Source organism: Calonectris borealis, chromosome 11 (assembly GCF_964195595.1).
Source record: "Calonectris borealis chromosome 11, bCalBor7.hap1.2, whole genome shotgun sequence".
Classification (NCBI taxonomy): domain Eukaryota; kingdom Metazoa; phylum Chordata; class Aves; order Procellariiformes; family Procellariidae; genus Calonectris; species Calonectris borealis.
The window spans coordinates 10,656,881-10,679,541 of NC_134322.1; the positions used below are offsets into that span (position 1 = coordinate 10,656,881).

General features: G+C 35.7%; 1 protein-coding gene across 6 annotated transcripts in view; it reads right to left on the reverse strand.

Moving 5' to 3' along the window:
* Nucleotides 1-2,296: 2,296 nt before the first annotated feature.
* Nucleotides 2,297-22,661, reverse strand: part of EFL1 (elongation factor like GTPase 1) — an 83,852-nt gene continuing 63,487 nt past the window's right edge. For all 6 annotated transcript variants that reach the window (XM_075159947.1, XM_075159948.1, XM_075159952.1 and 3 more), the window contains 3 exons: nt 20,950-21,950; nt 15,842-16,026; nt 2,297-2,850 (listed from right to left, as the gene is read on the reverse strand). In XM_075159947.1, coding sequence (XP_075016048.1) covers nt 2,662-2,850; nt 15,842-16,026; nt 20,950-21,950 — 1,375 coding nt within the window. In that variant the 3' untranslated portion in view covers nt 2,297-2,661. The remainder of the gene's footprint in view (nt 2,851-15,841; nt 16,027-20,949; nt 21,951-22,661) is intronic.

Consider the following 22,661-nt stretch of genomic DNA (forward strand, 5'->3'; position numbering starts at 1 on the left):
AAAATGAAAGATTTTTAAAGCAAGAAGATAAAAGAAGTGTGGCCAGAGACAAGAGGAAGGGGCTTGCTGGCCACTGCTTGCTCTTGGTTCTTCTCTGGGGAAATCTAGCTCCTATTTTTGTTTTTTTTTTTCTTTGTACAAAGTGGAACCATTTGGATTATCATATGGCTTGCGCAGTGAATAGTTATCATTCTCTAATAAATATTACCACACAGAAGCTGATTGTTGTTTTTATACATTATCAATTGTAAGGAGCCTTGATTCTACTAAAGCCAGTAGAGCCAAATCAATTGAGTGTGTAGTTTTTAGAAAAGTTAAAAGTGTAAATGTGAACATTTACACATATAAAATATTTTAAAAGCTGTGTATGCTTATTTTAAATATGTATCACATTTAGTAATAAAGCTAGTAATGGAAAATGAAATTATATAATGGCTAGCTCTCAATTAAATATTTCCATGGCTTGCTCCATCAGCAAGTTATTTATCCCACTTTGCAATGTTCCAAAATTATGTCATATTGTTATGTATGTGTAACAAAACCGGGGAAAAACAGCTACCTCAAGTTACTTCTGAATTATCCAGAGAAAAATGGTTAGAGATTCATGGCACATAAGCAATTAGATTCTCTTCCTATTAGTAGCTGTTACTGAAGAAAACAGATCTCAAATATTGCTGCTAGCACTTCTTGCAGGTTGCTTTGATTTTCTTCTGCTAGTTAGTGCTCTTTACAAATAATAGTGTTGCAACATCCTGAATTAATTATCATCTTTATGCTGTTTGAAAATATGCCATAACAAAATATGAATGCTATTGTTAAATCTTTTAAAAACTATGTTAATGCTCTTTCTGCTTATTCAAGTATAGCAGATTACAGTTAACAATCATGCAACCTGTCCACCTCTACGTCACCTATTCAAGCACCTTTGTGACTGCAGACCAGACATCCCTAACTCTACCTTTCATTCAGCTAGCAGGGTAGCTGTATTAGCTAAGATCTCATTACAAACATTTATGTCTTGACTGTTTTTTGCAGGCTGCAGTAAGTTACCATGCCTTCCATGGCTATACCAGCTGGCAGTGCCCAAACTATGTAAGTATGTTTGTACAAGCTCTAACAGGGCTGCTGTGCAGACACCCCTTGCAAAACAACAGCAATTTATGGAACAACCTTCTAAGGAAGGCAAATATTTCATTTGCTTGAATATTTCATACATACAGCCTTAAAAGGAAACATTTCCATAGTGAAAGCAAACAAGCTGGAAAAGAAAAGGCTGCTATTTAAAATAAAAGTTAAGCATTCAAAATCATTCTACTTGTGAAACAAGTAACAGTTTTCTTTCCCATAAGGACCAAAACTGGTATGAGTAAATTCTGCATACTGCATTAATTGACACACTCAGAATATTTATTCAGAAAGACCAAGTAGGTGCTAAAGGAGTACAAGGCAATCGCAAATTAAAGAAATGGTTATATTCTGGAAAGAAAAGGACAACCCATTTGCATAGTTATCTGAAACAGAACTCTTTGCAATTAGCAAAGACAAAAGTAGCAGAAAGTCAGCTGGTACAAGATTTAAGGACTTATTTCCCATTCATTTAACTAAATATCAGAAACTCTTCAAGGACACCTATCTATTCAGTCTTAACCTTCTAGAATTCTTGTCCTTTCCTTTTACAAATCTAAGCAGCCAAATGAGAAGATAATTAATGCATCATGTTTCTCTTCTATCCAAGGTTTCAATTTTTCTTAACTAAAACTTACGCCCTGTGAGGACTTTTTTTCCTGTTAGTCTTGGTCTGAATCATTTTGGAGCCTTCTGCATCCCAGACACCTGCAAACAGCAAGACATTTTGTATATTTTTGCAAGTGTTTCCCTTCACTGAATTCAAGACGACAGGCTGAATGTGTAGAAATTTCTGCAAGAGTCTGTAAACACTCACAGGATTGGCAGAGGTAGCTGTGTGCCTAGTTCTGAGATGGCAGCTCCCAGCTTAGGATAATCATATGAACTTTTTAGTAAGATGTGTTCTAAAGAGGCAAAAAAGACAATCTTGGTTGGTTTGCAGTGCTTAGTCTTCCACATGTGCTATTTCTGCTCTCTGATTTAAAGAAGATACATTACTGATTTAGATGACTGCTTACATGAGGAACAGAGTAAATCAAATAGTTTAGAAACTCCTAATAGGCTTACATCTATTTGCACATAGGTAACTACGGAAAGTACTGGTGAGTAACAAATACATTGCAGAAATTAAAACAAATTTAAAAAACAGAGTCAAAAACATTAAGGAGCTAAATTCAGTGCATAGTTTATTTGCAACAAACTAGCTAACCAGCTCTAACTGTAATTACATCTGATAAATCAGAAAGTAACAAAGGAGTTCCTAATCCTGTGACAGGAAGTTCAATAGGGCAGTTAAGTTTTAAAAATTGAGACCAATTGCAATGAATATGCCTATATTTTATTTAAATAAATAAACTATTTTTTCTGTAAAAAAGTTGGAAAGGCTTAAATTTATTAAAACATAAGCCACAGACATTACAGCATAGAAGAAAAGTGGTGTCAAAGAACAAAGTCCAGATGAAATTTTGAATATGCTGCATAGAAAATAATCCACCTGTACTCAGCTGAGTCAGAAGAAAAAGGAAGCAGACATAGCTACTTATTTCTACTGAGAGTTCTTTGCTTTTCAGCATGCTCCACAATTTTTTCTTCTACATAAAGTCCCTTTCGCTTTCTTACTGCATTCATGTACTTGCGGGCCTGGTTCTCTGAGTCTGCCTTTTCCCCAAAGTGCAAATATTCTTCCTCAGTGGTTGGTACCCAGAATGGGTCACTTGAAATGATCTATAAAAAGAAAAAAAAAAAATAGTAGTACAAAGTTTTATTAGTACATTTCAGGTAATCAATCTCTGAAATAAAGCAATATGAAAGTAGAGCAGATAACTGTTTTCTGGAAAGCCTGCAATTAGGTATTTAAGCAGAAAACAAGAGTTAAGATCCACTATGTAGCATTTGCCATAAGAAGCCCACAATAGCTTTTCAAATTCAGTTGCATTTATCTGCATACGAGTTTTTTTTTCAAGCAAATTTAATTGCCAGTCAGCAAACAATGCCAAAGAGCGTTCAGAAAATTCTCATTTTTCAAGAAGGAATTCCTTATTTAGAATATGATTTTATCAGAATTTGTAAGAACTGAAGGTTTCTGCTCATTTCTGTGCCCTATGTTCTTCAATCCCTGTGAGTTGGACAGATGGTTTAAAAATCATTGTTTCTGGTGCTAACATATTTAGTAGAGTTGTTCTTGCAGCTTAATATCTCTGGGGCCCTCCTCTAGAAGAGATTTCAGATCTAACATGATCAGAGAATAACTGGACATGTCTTTATCCCCAGTTCATCCTATATACCCTGCACTTCTCAGACTACCATAGACAGTATGCCAAAGATGTAGTTATCTTACGAAGTCTTTAAAACCTTTCCTCATTTCATCCTGGACAGCAATGCTACAACATTTTTAATTCCCCAAGAAAGAGATATTTACTCTCTATCTTTGGACTATGTAGATTTCACACAAATTCTAGGCTTAATGCTTAACTAGTTAGCCAAAGATACAATTTATTCCGTTACTGTTAGTGACTCTCACATTACTTTAAGAAGTATTAGGTTTCCAACTAAATGTTTTAAGACCTAAAGAAATAGGAGGACCCCCTTTCAGGTCTAAGCTCCTAAGAATCCACCTCACTTCTACTCATATGTTAAACTGTTGCAGGCACCAGAAATTATTCCTAAGTCATTAAGAGTGATCATCAAGTCTTAAGCTCATGTAACGCGGATGTGTAACCAAATCTGGAAAATGCTCCCTAGCGAACTGATGTCTGGGTGACCAACCAAAATCGTATAGGGTTATAGTTCTGAGATTTAACTTTCCTTCCTGTTAGTGGACAATTAACCATAAAACATAGTAAAAAATACTGTAGTTAATGAGCATTAAGGAACTTAGTGAAAAATAACAAGATCACCTTCCAAGAATGCTAAATGTGAGCATTAGAAAGGCATAAAATTGACCATACTACGTTACTCAGGTTCTGTTGCAAATTTCAAAAATACTTATTTCACTTAAATGATTGTAGATTTCCTCACAAGATGCAGTTACAAGGAATATATTTTTACTAAAAAAACCAAAAGTAATACTGTATCCATTTCTTAAACAAAATCCTTATGGAAAAAAGAGTGCAGACAAGCATTAGTTACTGTAAGAATCATGACAGTTATGACAATAATTGAGGACATCACTCTATAATAATTTCTGAAATATATAGTATTAGCACTAACATTAATAACTGACAAGGAGGGAAGAAACTTCCCTAAACTACCAATTTCAGCTTAGCGTTATAAACCTCTTCTAGTGTTATAAACTTTTTCTTCCGACAAATACTTTTAATTGCCATATGATACTTCAAACCAAGCAAAATTTCTTAAAGCTTATTTAAGTTACACAAACTAGCAAGAACAAGAATTAAAAAATGATGGCTTAAGATAGACAATTTTCCCCAGAAACACCAACAATTGTGAAGTCGTAATTTAATACTTCATGTTAAATAACACCTAACACAATCAAACAAATTACACTTTACGGGGAGTTAGGAAAATTACTCTGGCAGAAGATGGTTATTTTGTATTAGGTAACATTGTAGGTTCAATCCTGCAAAACAGTATGTTAAGCCCTAAACCAACAAAAATAGTTCTACTTTGTTACACTTAAGTGTATACATAGTCCTGGTACGTTAAATGGAATATTACTTATGTGCTGAAAGTGACATCCAATCTCAATTATTTAGATGGGAAATGACTATGCACAGGGTTGTCTGGCTGAAAACCAAAAGCAAGCAGAGCTCAGAAATAAACAGTATGAAACTTAGCTTTCCAAATGTTTCTACATTTATTTTTAACATAAAAGTAAGGACTGTCTAACCATAGAAGAATCTGCCTGAGTCATACCCATTCTGATGTCTTGTACAGGGCCTTATAACCAATGCCTAGAAACTTAAAGGTGATTCCTTGACAGCTTACATCAATAAAAAAAGAATGGTCCCCAGTCTTGAAGAGCTTGAAAGTTTTACCACTATTTTATGCACTGGAAATAAAGAAAAGGGGCAGTGAAGACCACTGGGGTTTTTCCAACTTTTGGGCAAAATTTGCACGTTGACTTGATGGAGTTCATACTGAATGTGATGTTCATACTGAACACCTTAATGATGGAAAAACACCAGGGACTTCCCCATTCATGATCTGCCTAAAGAGCTGAACAAACAAAAATTTCGAAGTCCAAGAACACATGAATAAGAAAAGGTGATTCATGCTCAATGGATTTGCTCCAGACTGTACTGCTGAGGGAGATTATACAGCTACAAATGATGATAATTTAAAAGGCTGTTACTATTGCCTTTGATGAAGTTTTTTTTACATTAGCAAGAAATCTAACACCCAGAAGTTATGCCCAGAGAAAAACAGTGAAACAGTGGTTCTTGAAGAATGAATACAACAGAAGAATCAAAAGTATACAAAATTGAACTTACAGATCTAATCTACCTGTAAATATTTAGATACCATAGTGATGGATGCTTACGAAAATCCCCAGGTTTGACAGACTGGCTCTTTCAATAATTTATGAAAGATTTGTTCTGCTAACATTAACTGAAGTTTTGCACTGGATACTTTTTCCACTAATAATAATTCTTTTTGCTTCAACAGGTATCTCTAGCTCTCAGGAAAGCCGACGTAACAGGAGGCTCAAATGTATGTACTATTTAGTATTTAGTAGCCAACAAGTTAGTAGACAGCAAGGGTAAACCTGCAAACCTACTGCAGCATGGGGCTACAGAATCCTGAGTGAACCTTGCACTGCTACATGATGCAGAGCAGCACTGTAAAGAGACATAAATTAGGTTTCAAAGGCCACCTCAGTACCCTCAGGCGCTAGCTTTGCTTCTCAACCCGTCTAAATAATTCACGCACTACATACTGCTTCTAGGGCAAGTTATGGTGGCATCTGAAAATTTCTGTTAGAGGATCATACCTATCTGAATGGTGCAGACATATTGCAAACGATGAGGTTAATTAGAATACACTACTTATTATCACCACGGTAAGTAATGAGAAAGAGCAAGCCAGACCTACTGAGTCAGCTGGAACTTGGGGCATCAGCTGTGCATCTCCTTTAAGAAGTCAGCAAATAGTCATGTTAATGTAACCCTAATATAACTACGGAGAGGTGTTACTGACACAGCGATACAAAAAAAGTAAGAAGTTTTCTTTTTTAAAAGTTCTGATTCTGTAAGTGAAGGTGAGGGCACAGACTAGACTGTCCCTCTTCCATTCACATCATACTAATGAATCAAAGCAAATGCATATAGCAGGTGGCATCCATCATTCCCCATACTCTGTAAATACTTTTGCTCTCTAAAAGCAAAAGGAAAAAAAAACGTTTCCGTATAATGGTCCAACAGCATTGTCATCAATTTGCTTACAATAGTAGCTGTCAGAATGGTGGGTTTGAGTTTCCTGGAATCAGAGCTGAGAAGCTTTTTAGACCCTGAGCTATTGTTTGTACTCATGGGAACCACATAGGGATGACTCTGGAATCTGTGACAGAAAGTGAGTTTTTGTCTGGATGAAGTCCTAAATGATTAATTAGATTCTAAATGGACCAATCCTTCTGGAATACGATGTAGCCATTTAACAGGGGGCATTTACTGTGGATCCTGGAAGATCCACAGGCTCAAAGCAGAAAAGACACCCACAAACATTATTATTCTATGTTGTATGTCACTTTTAATTTAAAATTATTTATATGTTTCCACATACTATTTTTTCAGTACAAAACTAAAACAAATAGCCTAAGATTTATTTTAAAATCAGAAACGTGATAGCATCTTAACAGTGCTTTTTCAAAAAGTTGCCCTCCTAAACAAAAACTTTAATCAAAACAGAACTGGAAATTCAAAATATCATGCCTTTCACAGCTGAAAATCTTTAAGTGAATCAAGCAATTCAGTTAACCTTCTATCAAAGGTCCTCCATCTGCCTTTCTCTCATTCTGCCTGTGTGCCATGTGTGTCTGGGAACCACTGAGCAGGGGTGACAAGAAAATTATCACAGCCAAACTGTTTATACCCCAAGTTTAGCAGACAAAAGATGTCAAGAGGAACCAACATTAGGAGAAAGACACTGTAAAACCAATGATGTGATGGTACTGTTAGCATTATGGTAAAGTATATTTTAAAATACCACCACACTGTGTATGATTTGACAACTAGAAAATTCAGCGTATCTTTTCTTCAGGAACATTTGCTAGGACTTGGGAATTTTTCTTTATAACAGCATAAACTAGCCACTGGCCTATGCTTATTTATTATTCAACACCAGAATAATCTGATGGGGACAACAGCAGCCTTAACTGCAAACAGCCCAGAATGAACACATGATTACTCCTCCAAAGTACGCACAACAGAGCAGCAAGACAGCTACTGCTTCCTAGTTAACACAACCGAATATTTCTACACTACATCCGCGTGGCTCTTCTGAAAACAATTTCTTTTAAAAAGTTAATTCTAAATCAAGATTTGTGTAGTGGATCACTGGACTAGCATTTACTCTATTAGAGAACAAGTATTTTCTCTAAATGCAGCCATAGAAAATGCAATACAGTAAAATGAATTAGTGCACAGCAGCCAATGCAATTCTTAAATCTGTTATTGCAAATGCAATTCTTAAGTGATGGAAATGTTCCTTAATAGTATTGTTTAACAATATCTTCATTGATCTACTTTATAAAAGTCTTGGGTGATATAATTTGTTTAAAGTATGCCTATAAGCAAATCACTAGAATCCCATTATACTTAAGAGAAAAAACCCATGCTGAAGAGTGTGTTCCATAGCTCACTGCAGAACTATGAGCCCACTCTAGGTATAAATAAAACAGTGTTTATAATGAAGTCAGTTGGGATTAGGTATTTCAAAAGAAGTGAACAGATTACTTCAAATACTGTAAGTGCAAGAGTATTCCTGAGAAAAAGAAATCATTCTAAAGCAAGATGTTTCATTAAATATCACAAGTATTCAAACCAACACACCCAAACAATGAAGTCTCATAAGACTTGTTTAGTAACAGCATGCAGAGTAGCATAGGCAAAACAGCTGTCATTTTCTTTTAGGCTAACAACCTACACATTAATTATTCAAACAATAAATGCCTGTATCTTTATCAGAGACATAATCTGAATACCTGTAATAATTAATCCATAAAAATACAAATACTATGAGTGTACTATGTTAATACTGAAAGACAATACAGTGTGTACTAAATTCTGCAAACGATTATGTAAGCTAATCAAACTTTCAATAAGATTTGAGTTAGAACAGATCACTTCTAATTCAAGAGGACTTGGAATTTTAAGCCTTAATTTGAGGATGATTTATTATTTGCATTTCAGCAGCACCCAGATGGCTCCAATAGTGATCTGGGTCCCATTGTCTAGTGTATTTCACAAAATGATAGTATGAAACAGTCTCTGCCTAAGGCAGCCTAATTATGCAAAACAAGGTTGAGAGAAGCATCAAAAGCAAACAGAAGGGATCTGCCTAGTTCATCCAAAAGGTCAGGCAGACCTGGGAACACAGCCATGTTCCTAGTAGCATTTCCCCTACTGGTCCTTACTGCCTGATGAGGACAGAAAATTTCTTTTGAGCCAAATATCATGAGTGTGGAAAATGCTTTAGTTGGACCGTGAATAGAAAGAGCAGTCTTACACTGTCCAATGAAGATTTTAAGACCAGCAAGCAACATTATGGCCTTTGTGAACTGCTTAATAAGAAATCCCAAGAACCACTAAATTCAGCGTGATTGGGCACTACCACAGGCAGCCCTTAGCATGCCAGGAAAAACATTATGCCAGAAGCTTTTTTTCAAAAAAAATTCCAAAAGAACTATTATGCACAATATCAAAGATGATACAGGCTTCAGTGTATCAGAATCCTTTCTACCTTAGAAAACTTGATGCTAGAAAGATACTTCAAGAACATTCACAGTTCAAATGGTGTCCATCACTTAGTAATGACTATGCAACTAAATAGAATATGCAACTAAAAGGGTACAGCTGATATGCATGTCTTAGACGTCTGGAGCAGCCCTGTCAAACAGAAATTACCTCTACCTTTCAGGTAAAAAGACAGAACTTTGCAGAGGTTTATGGGAAATGTGACCTTGAAAAACTGTTATCTGCTGAGTTATTGGTAAGATACTGGGCAATGCTGTAAAAGTGCTTCTGCGCTGAGCATAACCAAGCAGTGCAAGGCCATTTGGATACTGGCAATGTGCTTCCAGAACAGAGAACACCAGGCAGGGTACCCAGTAAGACTGAGGTCAGGTGGACTGGGGTGGGCCCTAAACAGTGCCTCGTACATTTTTGGGATGTGGAGCAGGGGCAGGGAGGAGATGACAATCTCAAAAGTAGATAAAGGTTAATTTCTTGATTACACTCCTCTTGTGACTTCAGATCCAGAAAGACCCATTATCTCAGTAAGTAAGGCCTTCCTTGAGTATCACACGCAGTGTAATGCAGAGGCACGCAAGTGACTGGCTAATTCCTGTATTTAACCCAAGCAGCTACAGAGTCAGGAAAGCAGTGCTGGCAGTGTGGCAGCGCACTACTGCCTAACACATACCATGCTAGTGCCTGTACAGAGAGGCAGTTTTCCAAGTCATTCCTTACTTCCATATGAAAGAACGTACAGATCCTAAAGCAGTGTTGCAAGATGACATTTGGCAACTTCAAAAACAATCTCCATATCAACAGTTACTTTCCATCAACCCCAGGTAAAACACCATGATGCTAGCATATAACTAGGAGCTGCCATAACCTGTAATGTAGAGCAATCTGCATACGATTTTTGAAGTGATTTTTATACTACAGTGGTGAAACACTTTCACTCAGCAGTATACAATTGAAGAATAGGTAAAAACTTATTACTAATTTTGCCATTCTTCTTTCAAAGCAGCCAGGATCTTAGCCCATCCACAACTTAAAATCTCAAGGAAAGATTCTACAAGTTTGTGTCTTTTCTTGGTTGTTGTTTAAACAACTATGGGGTCTTACTGGTCTTATTCTGTGAAAAACCCTTTCATAATAGGTATTTTATTCCTCTGTAAGTCTTTACACGCCCCAAATGCTTCCTATTCAGAAAGGAAGAGAATATTCTCCCTGCAGATTCAGCTCCTCCATTTTGCTGCACCCATTCCATCATAGTGGAAAGCAGTTATCACCTCCTTTCCTGCTTAGGAATACCGAGTGACTGTGGGAAGTGCTGAGCACCTGAAACACTTGCACAAAACATCATGCTGGGGATGAGGATTAAGTGGCAGAGGGTGGGAGGAGAAATATCTACAATTTTACAGAAGCACCTATACATAAATATTCTCAAAATAAAAACAAGTCACAGTTATTTTGTTAAAACACAAACTTCCACATTGTACCAAATACTTTGTGTACCAGCTTGCCTATTTTATAAATAGCTATTTCTATATCGCATCCGGAAAGAAAAAAAACCCAACAAGTAATTTTCAGCCTCCCTTTTTAACAATTGTTTGACTACCTTGTAGTAAAATCTTGGCTTCACAGAATGCTGCCACTTTGCATCACTATAGATCAATTTATGTATCAAACAAACAAACACAACACATCATCTTCTCAAGATTATTATATATACTTTTATACAGGCATTTAAAAGAAAGCGTGAAAACAGATTGCTCTCTTCATAACGAACTTGAAAAAAACTCCCAGTTTTATTTCTCTCTGTATTCCTTAGAAGTATTTTCTGTCAACGGCTCTTGATGGTAAATTACAAGGTTTTGCAAAAAGACAATTAAAAAAACCAAAAGACAGCAAGTGAGAGAGATGGAAGTTATAAAACCATCAGAAAAGTTCACATTTCATATCCATAGCCATTTTGCAAAAGCTTCAAAAACCCAAAAAAGTATCAGATTCGTAACTTTTCGTTTTCTTTCAGAGACAGGAGATTTAAGGGGATATGGAATAACATGCAGTCAAACTTTAGATGTTTAACCTACAGAGTGTAGATTCCCTACAAAATAAAACAAGCATTCAAAAGTATTTCATAATTCAGAGATCCCTTTCACAATATATAAAGCGGATGGCCGAGGCCTTACATGCCTGAAGTCAGATATGAGAATTCCTCTTCCAATAAATATTGTAATAATGAACATTTACACATGTAGTTATAAAATAAACTCATACAAGTTTATTTGGGATCAAGAGCATCACCCTTGTTTGTGTCTCAATCAGTGACAGCTGAGCTTTAGCCTTGACTGCAGTCAGTAGCTACAAACGGGAATTCAGGAATTGGAAAGAAAAAGGAGACGTGTGGCTCTACTATTGCATTTTTTCCTATTACTTAAGAAATATGTATTGAGAGGGAAAATTAAAGCCACACCACTACTTTTATTTACTATTTTAATTAGCTTCAGATGTCCTGGCCAATACAATGAGCTTTTCGTATTTGAAAGGCTCCAGGTTACTCCTAGAATTCATTTACATGCCTACCTGTCACTGGCACAATGAGGTATGTAAAGTTACAGTTCAAACCTAGTATAGACTCACATATTCTTAGAGTTTCTCTCATTACCTTAGTCTGCTTCCTGTTTAATGCAGGCCTAACAATCTCATCCAGCAACTTCTATATTAAACCCTCATCTTCTGAGTTGTAAAATGGCTTACAGTTTGGAAGGAATGAATTAAAATTCAGAATATAAAACTTCCAGATTCAGAATGCCTCATATTCTTACCACTTATTACATGCAGTCCTTCTCTTACATTTCTCCAGAGCCCTAAAGCACATTCTAGACACTATTCTACTTAGAAGGAATACTGAAAAAGAACTCAGATTGAACATGTGTTTACAGTTCGCCCATGCCCCCCCCAAGAATAAAAGTGTGTCTGATAGCCAATCATTATGCAATTTAAAAGATGCGAGTTAACAAGAATACTATACATTTCACAACTTTACAACTAGTAGGTGTCTTTGACAACTTCTGCACTTGCTGAGAATTCAATCAGCATCTGAATAGAGCCACATGCATTTTTTTTTTACTATAACACAGATTTCCCAAATGGGATTAGAGCTCCATTATTCTAAGCATTGTGCAATCACAAATATCTTCTTGTTCAAAGAACCTTATGATTAAGATAAAATGACATGACTGAGTGAAAGATGCAACTGCAAAGAATCAAGAGAGAACAAAGGAAACAGGCTCAGGCAAAAGCATACACTAATTGAAGGTGTATTATTAATTCAAGGATTAAAAAAAATACAAGGAGTTCAGAATTATCCCAAAGTTACATATTTTAAACTAAGAATTCAGAAGAAAGTTTATATTGAAATCTGAGAAAATATGGCCAAGTAAACCCAATACACTTAACATTTGCCTAGGGATATCATAAAGGAAAATACTTGACTAACTTTAAAATTCATTTGTTTAAACTGGGACCAGACTGAAAGCTCCCACTAATGGTTATTTGGTACCATCCTCTACAGGCAGGAATAAATTTTATAAGCAAACAGAAGAAATAAACATAAAAGGAGTATGTGACAAGGTAGACCTCGATACGTGTATTGCTCCATCCGCTGGGGCTGGAGAAATCTGAACTATACAAAATACACTAACTGAAGGAAAAAAAAAATGGTAATTTCATTTCACAGAGACCAAAATGGCTCCAGCTAAATGTAGGCTTTATCATTGACCTTCCTGTGTTTATAGGCTATAAATCATATTAATGAAATATAAGAATAATAAAAAAAATTAATTCAAACCTCATTTCTTTAAACATACTTTATGCATGTGATTTCCATAAGATTAAACGTTTAAAAATACCAAAAAGTGTCTATTTCACTAACTGTAAAATGGGGATAACAACCTGTTAGAAGGAATCTGTGTACAGAAATACATGTCCCAGGTACTCAGCTAATAAGCCAAGCTGAGAAAACACCACTAACACAAAATTAATTCAGAATGTCATGGAAGGGTTTGGATAGTATGCAATTAAACATCATACACTCCGTAACATAGGAAATGTAAAACAAAACCAAGTAGCTACCGCACTCCCTTTCCATTTTTAGCACTAGGGAAAAAATAGTGTAAGATTACATAGACAGAGATCACATCATACTATCTTACACAATGATACATTAAATAATTGGGATTCAAATAAAATGCTGGTGTTCATCATGTGTATACATATACCATCATAATTCATCAGTAATGTAGCACTGTCAAAGTCATGCCTAATACCTGATGAAACCTGATAGGGGTTTTTATTTATTTGGGGGTTTTGTTTTAGTTTTAGCAGAATACAGAAAGAAAAAGAAACAGAGAAAAGCTCTACAAAATACTCATGTGATCTGAGACACAAAACCATTTTTTCTGGCTTCTCAGTCATACCACCACTAGAGATTCTGAAAATTGTATTTATTTAGCAATTCTGCTGATGATGTGAGAGTAGAATGCACTCCCTCTGCCATTGCTGCACAGAGCCAACATTGCAAGTAGCTTATTTTGTCACAAAAATATGTGAGCATGACTTTCAATGTGACCAAAAAAACAACCCTCCCCACCGACAGATTTGCCAGGTAGAAAGGTGACTGGCTTACACAATCGTTTTTCCTACTACCACTACATTTAACATACTAGCTGTAATTATAATCTCTCCTGAGGGTCAATTTTAGAAAATGTTGCCAGTTGTTCAAATCTCCCTCTCCTATGCACATGTGTGAACATTTTCTTATGTGAAATTCATAACATCTGACAAAGTGACCATATACGCCAAGGTTTGGCGATAGAAGGGAAGGTCAGAGAGGCAAGGGATTTATGTTTTTGCTTAGTATTGGAGCACAGTAGCTACAAATCCTGAAGAAACTGGCACAAAACAATGGTTAGCTGGAATTAACATCCTTCTGACTGATATTCCTTTAGGGCACTGATACCAGAGGCCGTTCAGACAAAAGACCAGTTTAGCCACAAAACCTCACCAGCTGCACTTCAGATGAGAACATCCAAAACTGACAAAACTACTGTATGCAATACTGCCAACACTCATTGGTTCAAGGTACCTGATCTGTTACTGGATTACACCTAGATCCCTATACTCCAAAAATTGTTGTTTTATCTATTTTTTTGTGTATACACCATCTATGCGGGGTTGCCTTTTTTTTTTTTTCTTCCCTCCCCGCACTTTTTTCATTCCCTGTAGCTCTGGTTTTCCCTTCCGCGGTTCTCTGTGAAGGAAGATTAAATGAATCAGTATTAATATTGAGAGAGGAGAGAGAAGTCCCTGGTCCACTGCATTTTCTAAGACCATTTCTAAGACCAAGTAAGGTACCATTGCCAAGGAAGACATAACGTACTTTTCCAAGTGTACTGTTTAAAGGATTCTCAACTCTTTTGATAGCACATGACTCGGCTTGTTTGCAGAGATCCTCCTTTTCCATTAGCATCCACATAAAATTCCTGAGGCAGTTACAACAATTACTAACAAAGAAATACTGCTAGTGAAGTAGTTTACAGATACTACCTACTAGGACAATTTAGCTACAGGAAATGAGGAAGAGTCCACACACATGAAAAACCAGCACATACTTTGGAGGCCAACAGTGGTAAACGGACCAATGCTGGCAACTGCACGGAGTACTACTGCCCTCAAAAATCTGTAGTTGTTTGTAATCAGAGACTTGACATTTGAGGTCACAAAATAAATCAGAACATGAAACAAAAACAAACAAACAAACAAGACCTTCTAATCCATTTACAAAAGTTTCTATGGTCCCAACACCAAATAAAGGAACACCTGACCTAAAAAAAAAAAAAAAAAAAAACACCAAACCCAAAACACAAACAGAAAAACCTAAATTTTAGTTATTTTAAAAATTTAATGTGAAAAGCTTATACTGACTGACTCTTGCCCTTGAACCCATTTTTAGCTCCTTCAGTGGAGTCTTCCGAGGAGCCCTACAATGCAGGTTTGTTTGTCCTGAACAAGGAACTCTTACTTACAGCTTTTTGTATTTCTCCTTGAAGATCTACTATCCACATCATAGGAACAAAAGAGTGTGCATGCTCAGCTGATGACACTCCTTATCAGCTTTCCCAGTTGCACATTTCCTTTACACCTTCACTTTCACCTCTTCATTTCTTTAATGACGAAGATGACCAAAGGGAATGATTTTGAGGACACCTCCACTTACTATGTTCAGACTTAATTTTGAAAGAATGAAATCTATTCCCTTTGCCTTTAAGTATAAAAATATATGTTCACTGGGAATATATAAGGACAAAGAAACCCCTAGATGTCTGCTAACCCCTAAAAGGTTAACTTTCATGTACATTGGATTTGTTGTTATATTTTCTATTAGTGGTAGGTCGGGTTTTTTTCTTTCCACTCCCCAAACAAGTTTACCAGAGAACTCATTAAAAAAGGCACATAAAATTCAGGAAAACACATTTATGAAGAATCAATTTCATTCGTGAAGGATTTACTTTCTATTGAAATAAAAAAGCATCCCATCTAAACAAAATATAAATACGTTTCTGAATAGCATAACTATAAAAGCAAATAAGACTAATATAAAGCCACTTTTTTTCCTCTTCACTTCAAAAAGGAATTAATCAAATGTCTTGACCAAAACTTAACCTTTTCCGCTTGTTATTCCAGTCTGCCACATCTACAGGAAATAGATCACCAAAACAGATGGAGTGAATAGATATTTTTACCTCCCAGTGGCTGAACACCAGCTGCGGACTAGCCAGGCCACTAGTTCTCTTCCTGATTTCATCAGCAAAACCAAAGCTTTCTGCTACTGGCAGGACTGCCTTAATAATAAACACATCCGTCCCCTCTTTCATTTCCTCCTGTAACACTCTGCCTTCTCTTTTGGACAAGACAGCATACACACGACCTGCAAAGAGATAATTTTGATGAGCTTACCAATATATTTATATTCTGCATCATGAAGAGAAATACATAAATATTTATTTAGGAAACTTCAGTATTAAGTAAAATACATAATTTCTTTGGCTAAAATTCTTCCCTGTAAGTGGATCAATTAACTGGACCCATTAAATTCAAACAAACCACATATTCTGCTAGTACAATGTGCAGAACCATGAGGGTAACATTTAATAAATTGTTACTACTGTATGGGTCTAGATAATGCTTGCACTAGGTGCATTTTATACAATCCTATGGCTATTTTTTAAAAGGCAGTTTGCCAGATTATGTACGTAACTCGCTTTATTTCTTACAACCAAGTATTTGAGAAACATTAGTAAGAAATGCTACTGTGTTTCAGGAATCATATCTTAGCTACCTTTAGAAGTTTGTTTGGATCATCGTATCCCTATATGGTACTTGTCCCAGATACTGCAGTGCTATTCTAATCACAGAAAACTTGTTTATCTGAAATACTACATATTTATTATGTTTAACGTGATCAATTAGTTTTTTAATTAATTCAGGCTTAAGTTAGTCATGGATAATTTTTATTTTTCTTTCCCAACTTAATATTCAATCCATTGAAATACAGTGTATATATCATGAAAGGAGCTGTGAAAACACCCATTTTCGACTTTACAGTAGGCATAAAGTTAATTTTTTAAAATGTTTTTGCAAACTTATGAGCTAAGTATTGTACAGACAAAAACTAGCAAATACATTTGTGTTGATCAAGATAATAAAAATACAAGAAAAACTATGCACTGAAAAAATGTTGTAGCAATGCCTTCACTTACAAATGTGAATAGTTAGTAAGTATTAACTGTACAAATTAACTTTAAAAGGACCTTGTAGTGAAGAACAAGTTTGTATCAATTTCTAAGAGGTTCAAATATTTTATATTATATTGCACTGAAAAAAACACGAATGCGTACTGCTACCTTTTAAACATCTGGGCAAAACTGACTCTTACTGGAAATAGAAATATACATTACTTCATAATACACGCCACCTATTCTGACTTGACAGAAAGATATCATTAAAGACTATAGCCATGTACATTGATTTGCATATATACTGTAAGCCTTTTGTGGGCCACCAGGGGAAATGTTAGAGTGGGTTTATCTGCCTATATTTTTTAAATATAGAATCTGGTCCTTGTTCAGGCAATTCAGCACAAGCACACAGCTAGTATAGTTAAATCTTCCTGTCAGATGCAGGTAATGAAGCATCAGTTCAGCACCAATCATTTCAGAGTTTACAGTTCTCTAATAAAATGTGGGTTGAAGTGTTCTTTCTACCTTCACTGATAATTTTATCCGCTCGTGCCCTTACCAGGACCTCCTCATTGTTCCTGTGACTGCACTTCACCTTTACTATGCACAATAGTCATCTTATTGCTCATGAGGAAATTGAGGAAATACTTAAGATTCTATATTTAAAATCAAAAAAAGATTAAGGCATTCTGAAGATGAGTCACTGAGTCTGCCATGCATGTATAGCCTTTTTTAACACAACTGAGCAATTTCAAGTCTATGGAAATTTCAGTGAGTCCAGAAAATTCTCAGATATGAAAGGGTCCTATCTCGGCACAGCTCACAATTCAGTAACTGCTTTAAAATGCAAGCTTAAACATACACGTTGCAAAAGAGCACCACATCAGGGTCACTGTACATATACTGTATATGTACCACACAGTATATATTAAAGCCATTTGTTAAAGCAATTAAGTTCAAAACCACTTTATAGGTTATTAATGTTATAATTCAAAATATTTATTTTACTAATTGTTTTAAGTAGGACTTAGAAAACTTTGCACACATATTAATGAGATAAGTAAGGTAACATTTATCACAAAGCACTTTAGATGCACATATTTTATGGCCATAATTCACTGCAGATTATTCTCTGAAAACATAAAAGCCAGAAGACAATTTATAGCTTACTAAATGGTTTCTAGCTACAAGTATTTCATCCAAGCAGTCTGGAGAATTGTCTCAGTTAATGCTATCACAAAGTAGTTATATAAGGTCTTCAGTTTTATCACTATGGGCAGATTGCAGTATACTGAAGAAGTACTGGTTGTACCTCTACACTAATTAGTTGAACGGATTTAACAGCATCAATCACCATGAAATACTATAAGATCTTGCTATTCAAAATAGTTAAAACAGTTATTTTGAAAATATGATACTACTTCAAAAACAGCTTCGAGGCGCTGCAACATACAGAATAAGTCTGTGCATAATAGGCTCACTTTAAAGATGTATTAAGTCCAGCTCCTTAAATTATTTAAGTCCTGTTCACCACTTTACTGAAGGATACTTCAGTACGTCAAGTGAAAATGCTAAACAATTTCGGTATTCCTTGCACACTAAAAAAATGAAGCTTCATACTGTAAAGAAATACTGTAGAAAGACAACAGGATCACCATTTGCAAGAGCCTAGGGGTCACCATAAACTTTGCAAACAGGGAAGGAGGAGCTGCTCTTCTGGTTTGGATTCTGCATGTTTTCACTTACACAACTGAGTCAGAGACAATACTATGAATTGATGTGAATTGCCCCTAAAATGCTGTGATCTGAAATTTTAATAACTTTATTTAAAAAAAAAAAAAGACACAAGAATTGCTATCAAAATCCAAAAACAGAAGCTACAACAGAGTCTGGTAAAGTCCTTTCCCAACTAAGTTTCACTGACATCAGCAAAATGAAAAGACAGACTAGCTTTCAGCCTCCAGAACACAAGAGAGAGAAGGCAAGAAGAGCTCAAAAGGTAGGAATATCAACAGGCAAAAGCTAATAATAATTAAACATATGATACTAGTTCAAAATATTCTTCAGCTTTTGGGAGTCTAGATAGAATTTCCGTAAGGCAGGAGTGTGTAAAAATGGATTTTTCTAGTGAACTAACTATAAGAATGAGATGCTTAAAGTATAATCTACTGGGCAACATTGGGTGTATGCATGACCCAAGTCTAAACCCATTATACTGGACATGTATAAGCTTGCAATACATTTCTGCATTCCTCTCTCCTTGCTCCTCAGCTCCAGTTCAGTTTATTTTCAATGCCAGAAAAGTCTGATGCAAAAAGGCTTTATATACCGAGACGACTAACATAAAATAACTAGCTTCCTCAGAAGCTAACATTTTAGAAACAATCAAATAATATGAAGATATATTAAACTCAACTGGGTATCAATATATGGAAGACCAACTGAAAGAATTAAAGTTACAGAAGCCAGTTGTTTATCACATGTCAACTGCCAAGTCTTACTGGATAGCATGCATACTCTTCACTTCCCCTAATGAGAATAAATTTTATTAGCTTAAACTTCCATAATAAAAATTAAACCCATGAATTTGTAATTAACTAAGTGCATGTCCATGGTTATTACCACACAACTCACATTCATTAGACTGGACTAATTTGCTTGCATGTCTGAGTCCTAAATTACACTCATTAAAAAAAAAAATATATATATACATGCATTAGAAAGCCATGTTTCCGTTTGGTTTTATGGCACAACAGATGAGCCGATGCATGTTAATTACATCACTATAAACAATCATGCTTTTCTGGTAGTGGGCATTTTCGAAAACAGCAATTTATACAGTGTTTTTGTGATTTAAAAATTGGTATCTTGCTTATAATTTGACGTAGAGATTCAGAAGTGTTGTGCTAATGTGCTCCTGGAACAGTAATGTGTAACACTATAAAGTCTAATTTCGATAGCCATTCTTACGAGTTAAAAAATAATTAAAGATAGTTTAAAAATGCAGTAGTTCTATGTCATAGCAAGTTGTAGTTTAAGGTAATGCGCTAATTAGCTTACCGCAGGACACCTTTTACTAGGCCTACTAAAGAGTACCTCCAGAAAAGAACAGGATCATGCATCTGTACAAAACAATTGCTCATTCAAAGGCATTTCTTTTCACTACATACAATTGTAAATTTTGCTCTTCAAAACAATTTGTTTTGCATAACTGCTATCATTATGCTTGTGTGCACAACAGCTGAGATTTTTACAACAAATAACCAAATCTTTAATTACTGTATGTGGGATATACTATAATTTCTGTCACGAGTAGTATAGTATGGTCAAAGTAAATTTGCTGATAGCTTAAATGCAATGGAAGTTAGTTTTAAAGAAAATCTTGGTGCATGGGATCAGATTCAGTGTGCAAGCAACTCCCATGGAAAACTCCAATAACGAATGTTAGGGTAAGTTAAAAGGTGTTGCAAGTAGGTCATAAAAACAAGTTTAAGTAGGTGTAAGTGGTAAGGTAATATATGTGACAAAAATTTGATATGCACTGGATTCGCAAAGTGAGCACTTTGCATACCAGAAGGACACAGATGCTACTAAAAAAAAAAAAAAAAAACCAAAACAAAAAACTACCAACTGAACTGTAGCAATAATTTAAGATTCTCTCTTTTTCCTGATGTCTTTCTGTATTGATTATTATATTAACTAAAAACATCTTGTAACAGCATTAACTAAGATTCTGCACTCACTTTACAAACAGGATAGGTTTCCTCATCTCTTCATGGAACTAATGCTTAATTATGAGGCACAATACTGGTATTCATGTTTATTGAAGTTGATATTACAAAAATTTCATAAAAAGGCAACTTCCAAAAAAGTGTAGCATTGCTATTTATGCATATGTTTCAGATAAGCAAGAAGAATGCTAAATTTTCATTTAGAATAGTATAAATACTACAGGCAGCAGAGAGTCATACCACAAATCTACTGGAGAACTACAAAAAACTTCTGACAAAACTTTTAATCAAGTTATACTTTCTGCTTCAGTTTAATTTTTAAAATCTCACCTTGGAACTCAGAAAGCAAATTCTTGTCAAAGGTTTATTTGTCTGTCTTACCTAAAACTTCTGCAGTAGCCATAATTTCACATGTGTACATTGCTGCCATAAGCCTCTGTGGTTTTGCTTGCAGAGCATAACGACAAGCTTCCTTCATGGTGGCAATCAGTTGTCCAGAGAAGGGACCATAACAATCTGCAAGTAAAACTTCGCCCTTGTGTTTACTCATTTTCTCAGGTGATTTTGGAACACTTTGACTGCTTTCCTGGTGTTCATTCACACTGCAAACTTCAGTACAACTGCTTGTTAGAGTAGTATCTTCATTTTGTTGATGTTCTATGGTATCACATTCCCCTGAATCCTGACTACTAGTTGACTGCATCTCTCCAACTTTATTCATTTCCCATTTTTCTACTGTAAAACAAACACCCATGAGGGGTTCTTCACACATGGGACCTGAAAGTGTAGCCAGCTGAAATCCACTTACTATGCTGTTGTCAAAGTCTTTGTATTTACTTACTTCTTTCACAGCATTCCCAAGGCACTGCCACACAGACCTTGTATAGCCCTCAAAATTATGTAACAAAATATTAGGCCCACACTTCCGTGGTCCAAATGACCAGATCTGATCAACAGCATTTCTCCACTTTCTTCCCTGCAGATTTTGCTCCAACTTTTGTTTAAATTCCTTGATCCTATCAAGAGTCTTCTGATTTATCTCATGGGTTTTTTTATCTTCATTCAGAGATGTGTTGAGTTGCTCCATAGTTCTAATTAAGTCACTGTTTGCTTCAAGAAGTCGAGTTACCTCCTCAGGAAGCGGCATTGCTCTTACACTGAGAGTAGCTTGTTTATTTGGAGTAGATATTGTAACAAGCCCATCTGAATCGACCTGAATTCCTTCAGGAATTTTATTTTGGTCCTCTTTTGTTTGGTGTATGACAGCAACTTTCTGCTGTTTTCCTATTTCTTCATTCACCATATCAACTTTTGGAGGTCTTGTTATTGTCTCTCGGAATGGTATAATAGGTGCCGATACACTAATCTGTACCTTTGCAAACCTATAAAATAAAGTTTAAAAATTAGTTTAAAATTTAAAAAATACTTTTAAACTTGGGGGGAGGAGGGAACAGGGGGAAGGTAGGGCAATGGCCTTAACATGGAACAGATGTTCAGGAATAAATCTGATTGCAACACAGATTACTAGATAATGCACTTCAAACTCAAACTCTTAAAAGCATTAGGTACTTCAAAAAAGAAGCATTGCCTCTTATATCTTCAGAAATATTTGGAAAGGAACTGAAGAAAATAAAAGAAAAAGCATTGCTGTGCCTCTATGTAAATCACCAGTTCACACACATCTTGGAAACTATGTGCTGTTGTTCTCTCCCCTCAAGCACAATACAATAGAACTAGTAGAAAATGAGAATAAGATGATCAAAGGTATGAAAGTACAAGTAGCCTTCAGATGTTTCAAGGATACAATAGAGGTCTTCAAAATCATGAAGGGCACGGGGAAGGCTGATGAGGATTAACTGACAACCAAACCACAACAGGCCCTGAACTGTCCCTGAACTGAAAACGATTAAGGCCCAGGAAAGCATTATGGTTACCCTGTTTTTACTCTTCCCCAGACATCTGCTTTAGGCCACGCTGCTGGAGATATGATACTGGGCAAGACCAGAACAGCTGTTCTTACAGTGAGATGCTCTGAAAAGATGAAGCTGGCTAACAGGCTTTTGTAAAGAAGTGTGGAGCCATGGTTCTATAAC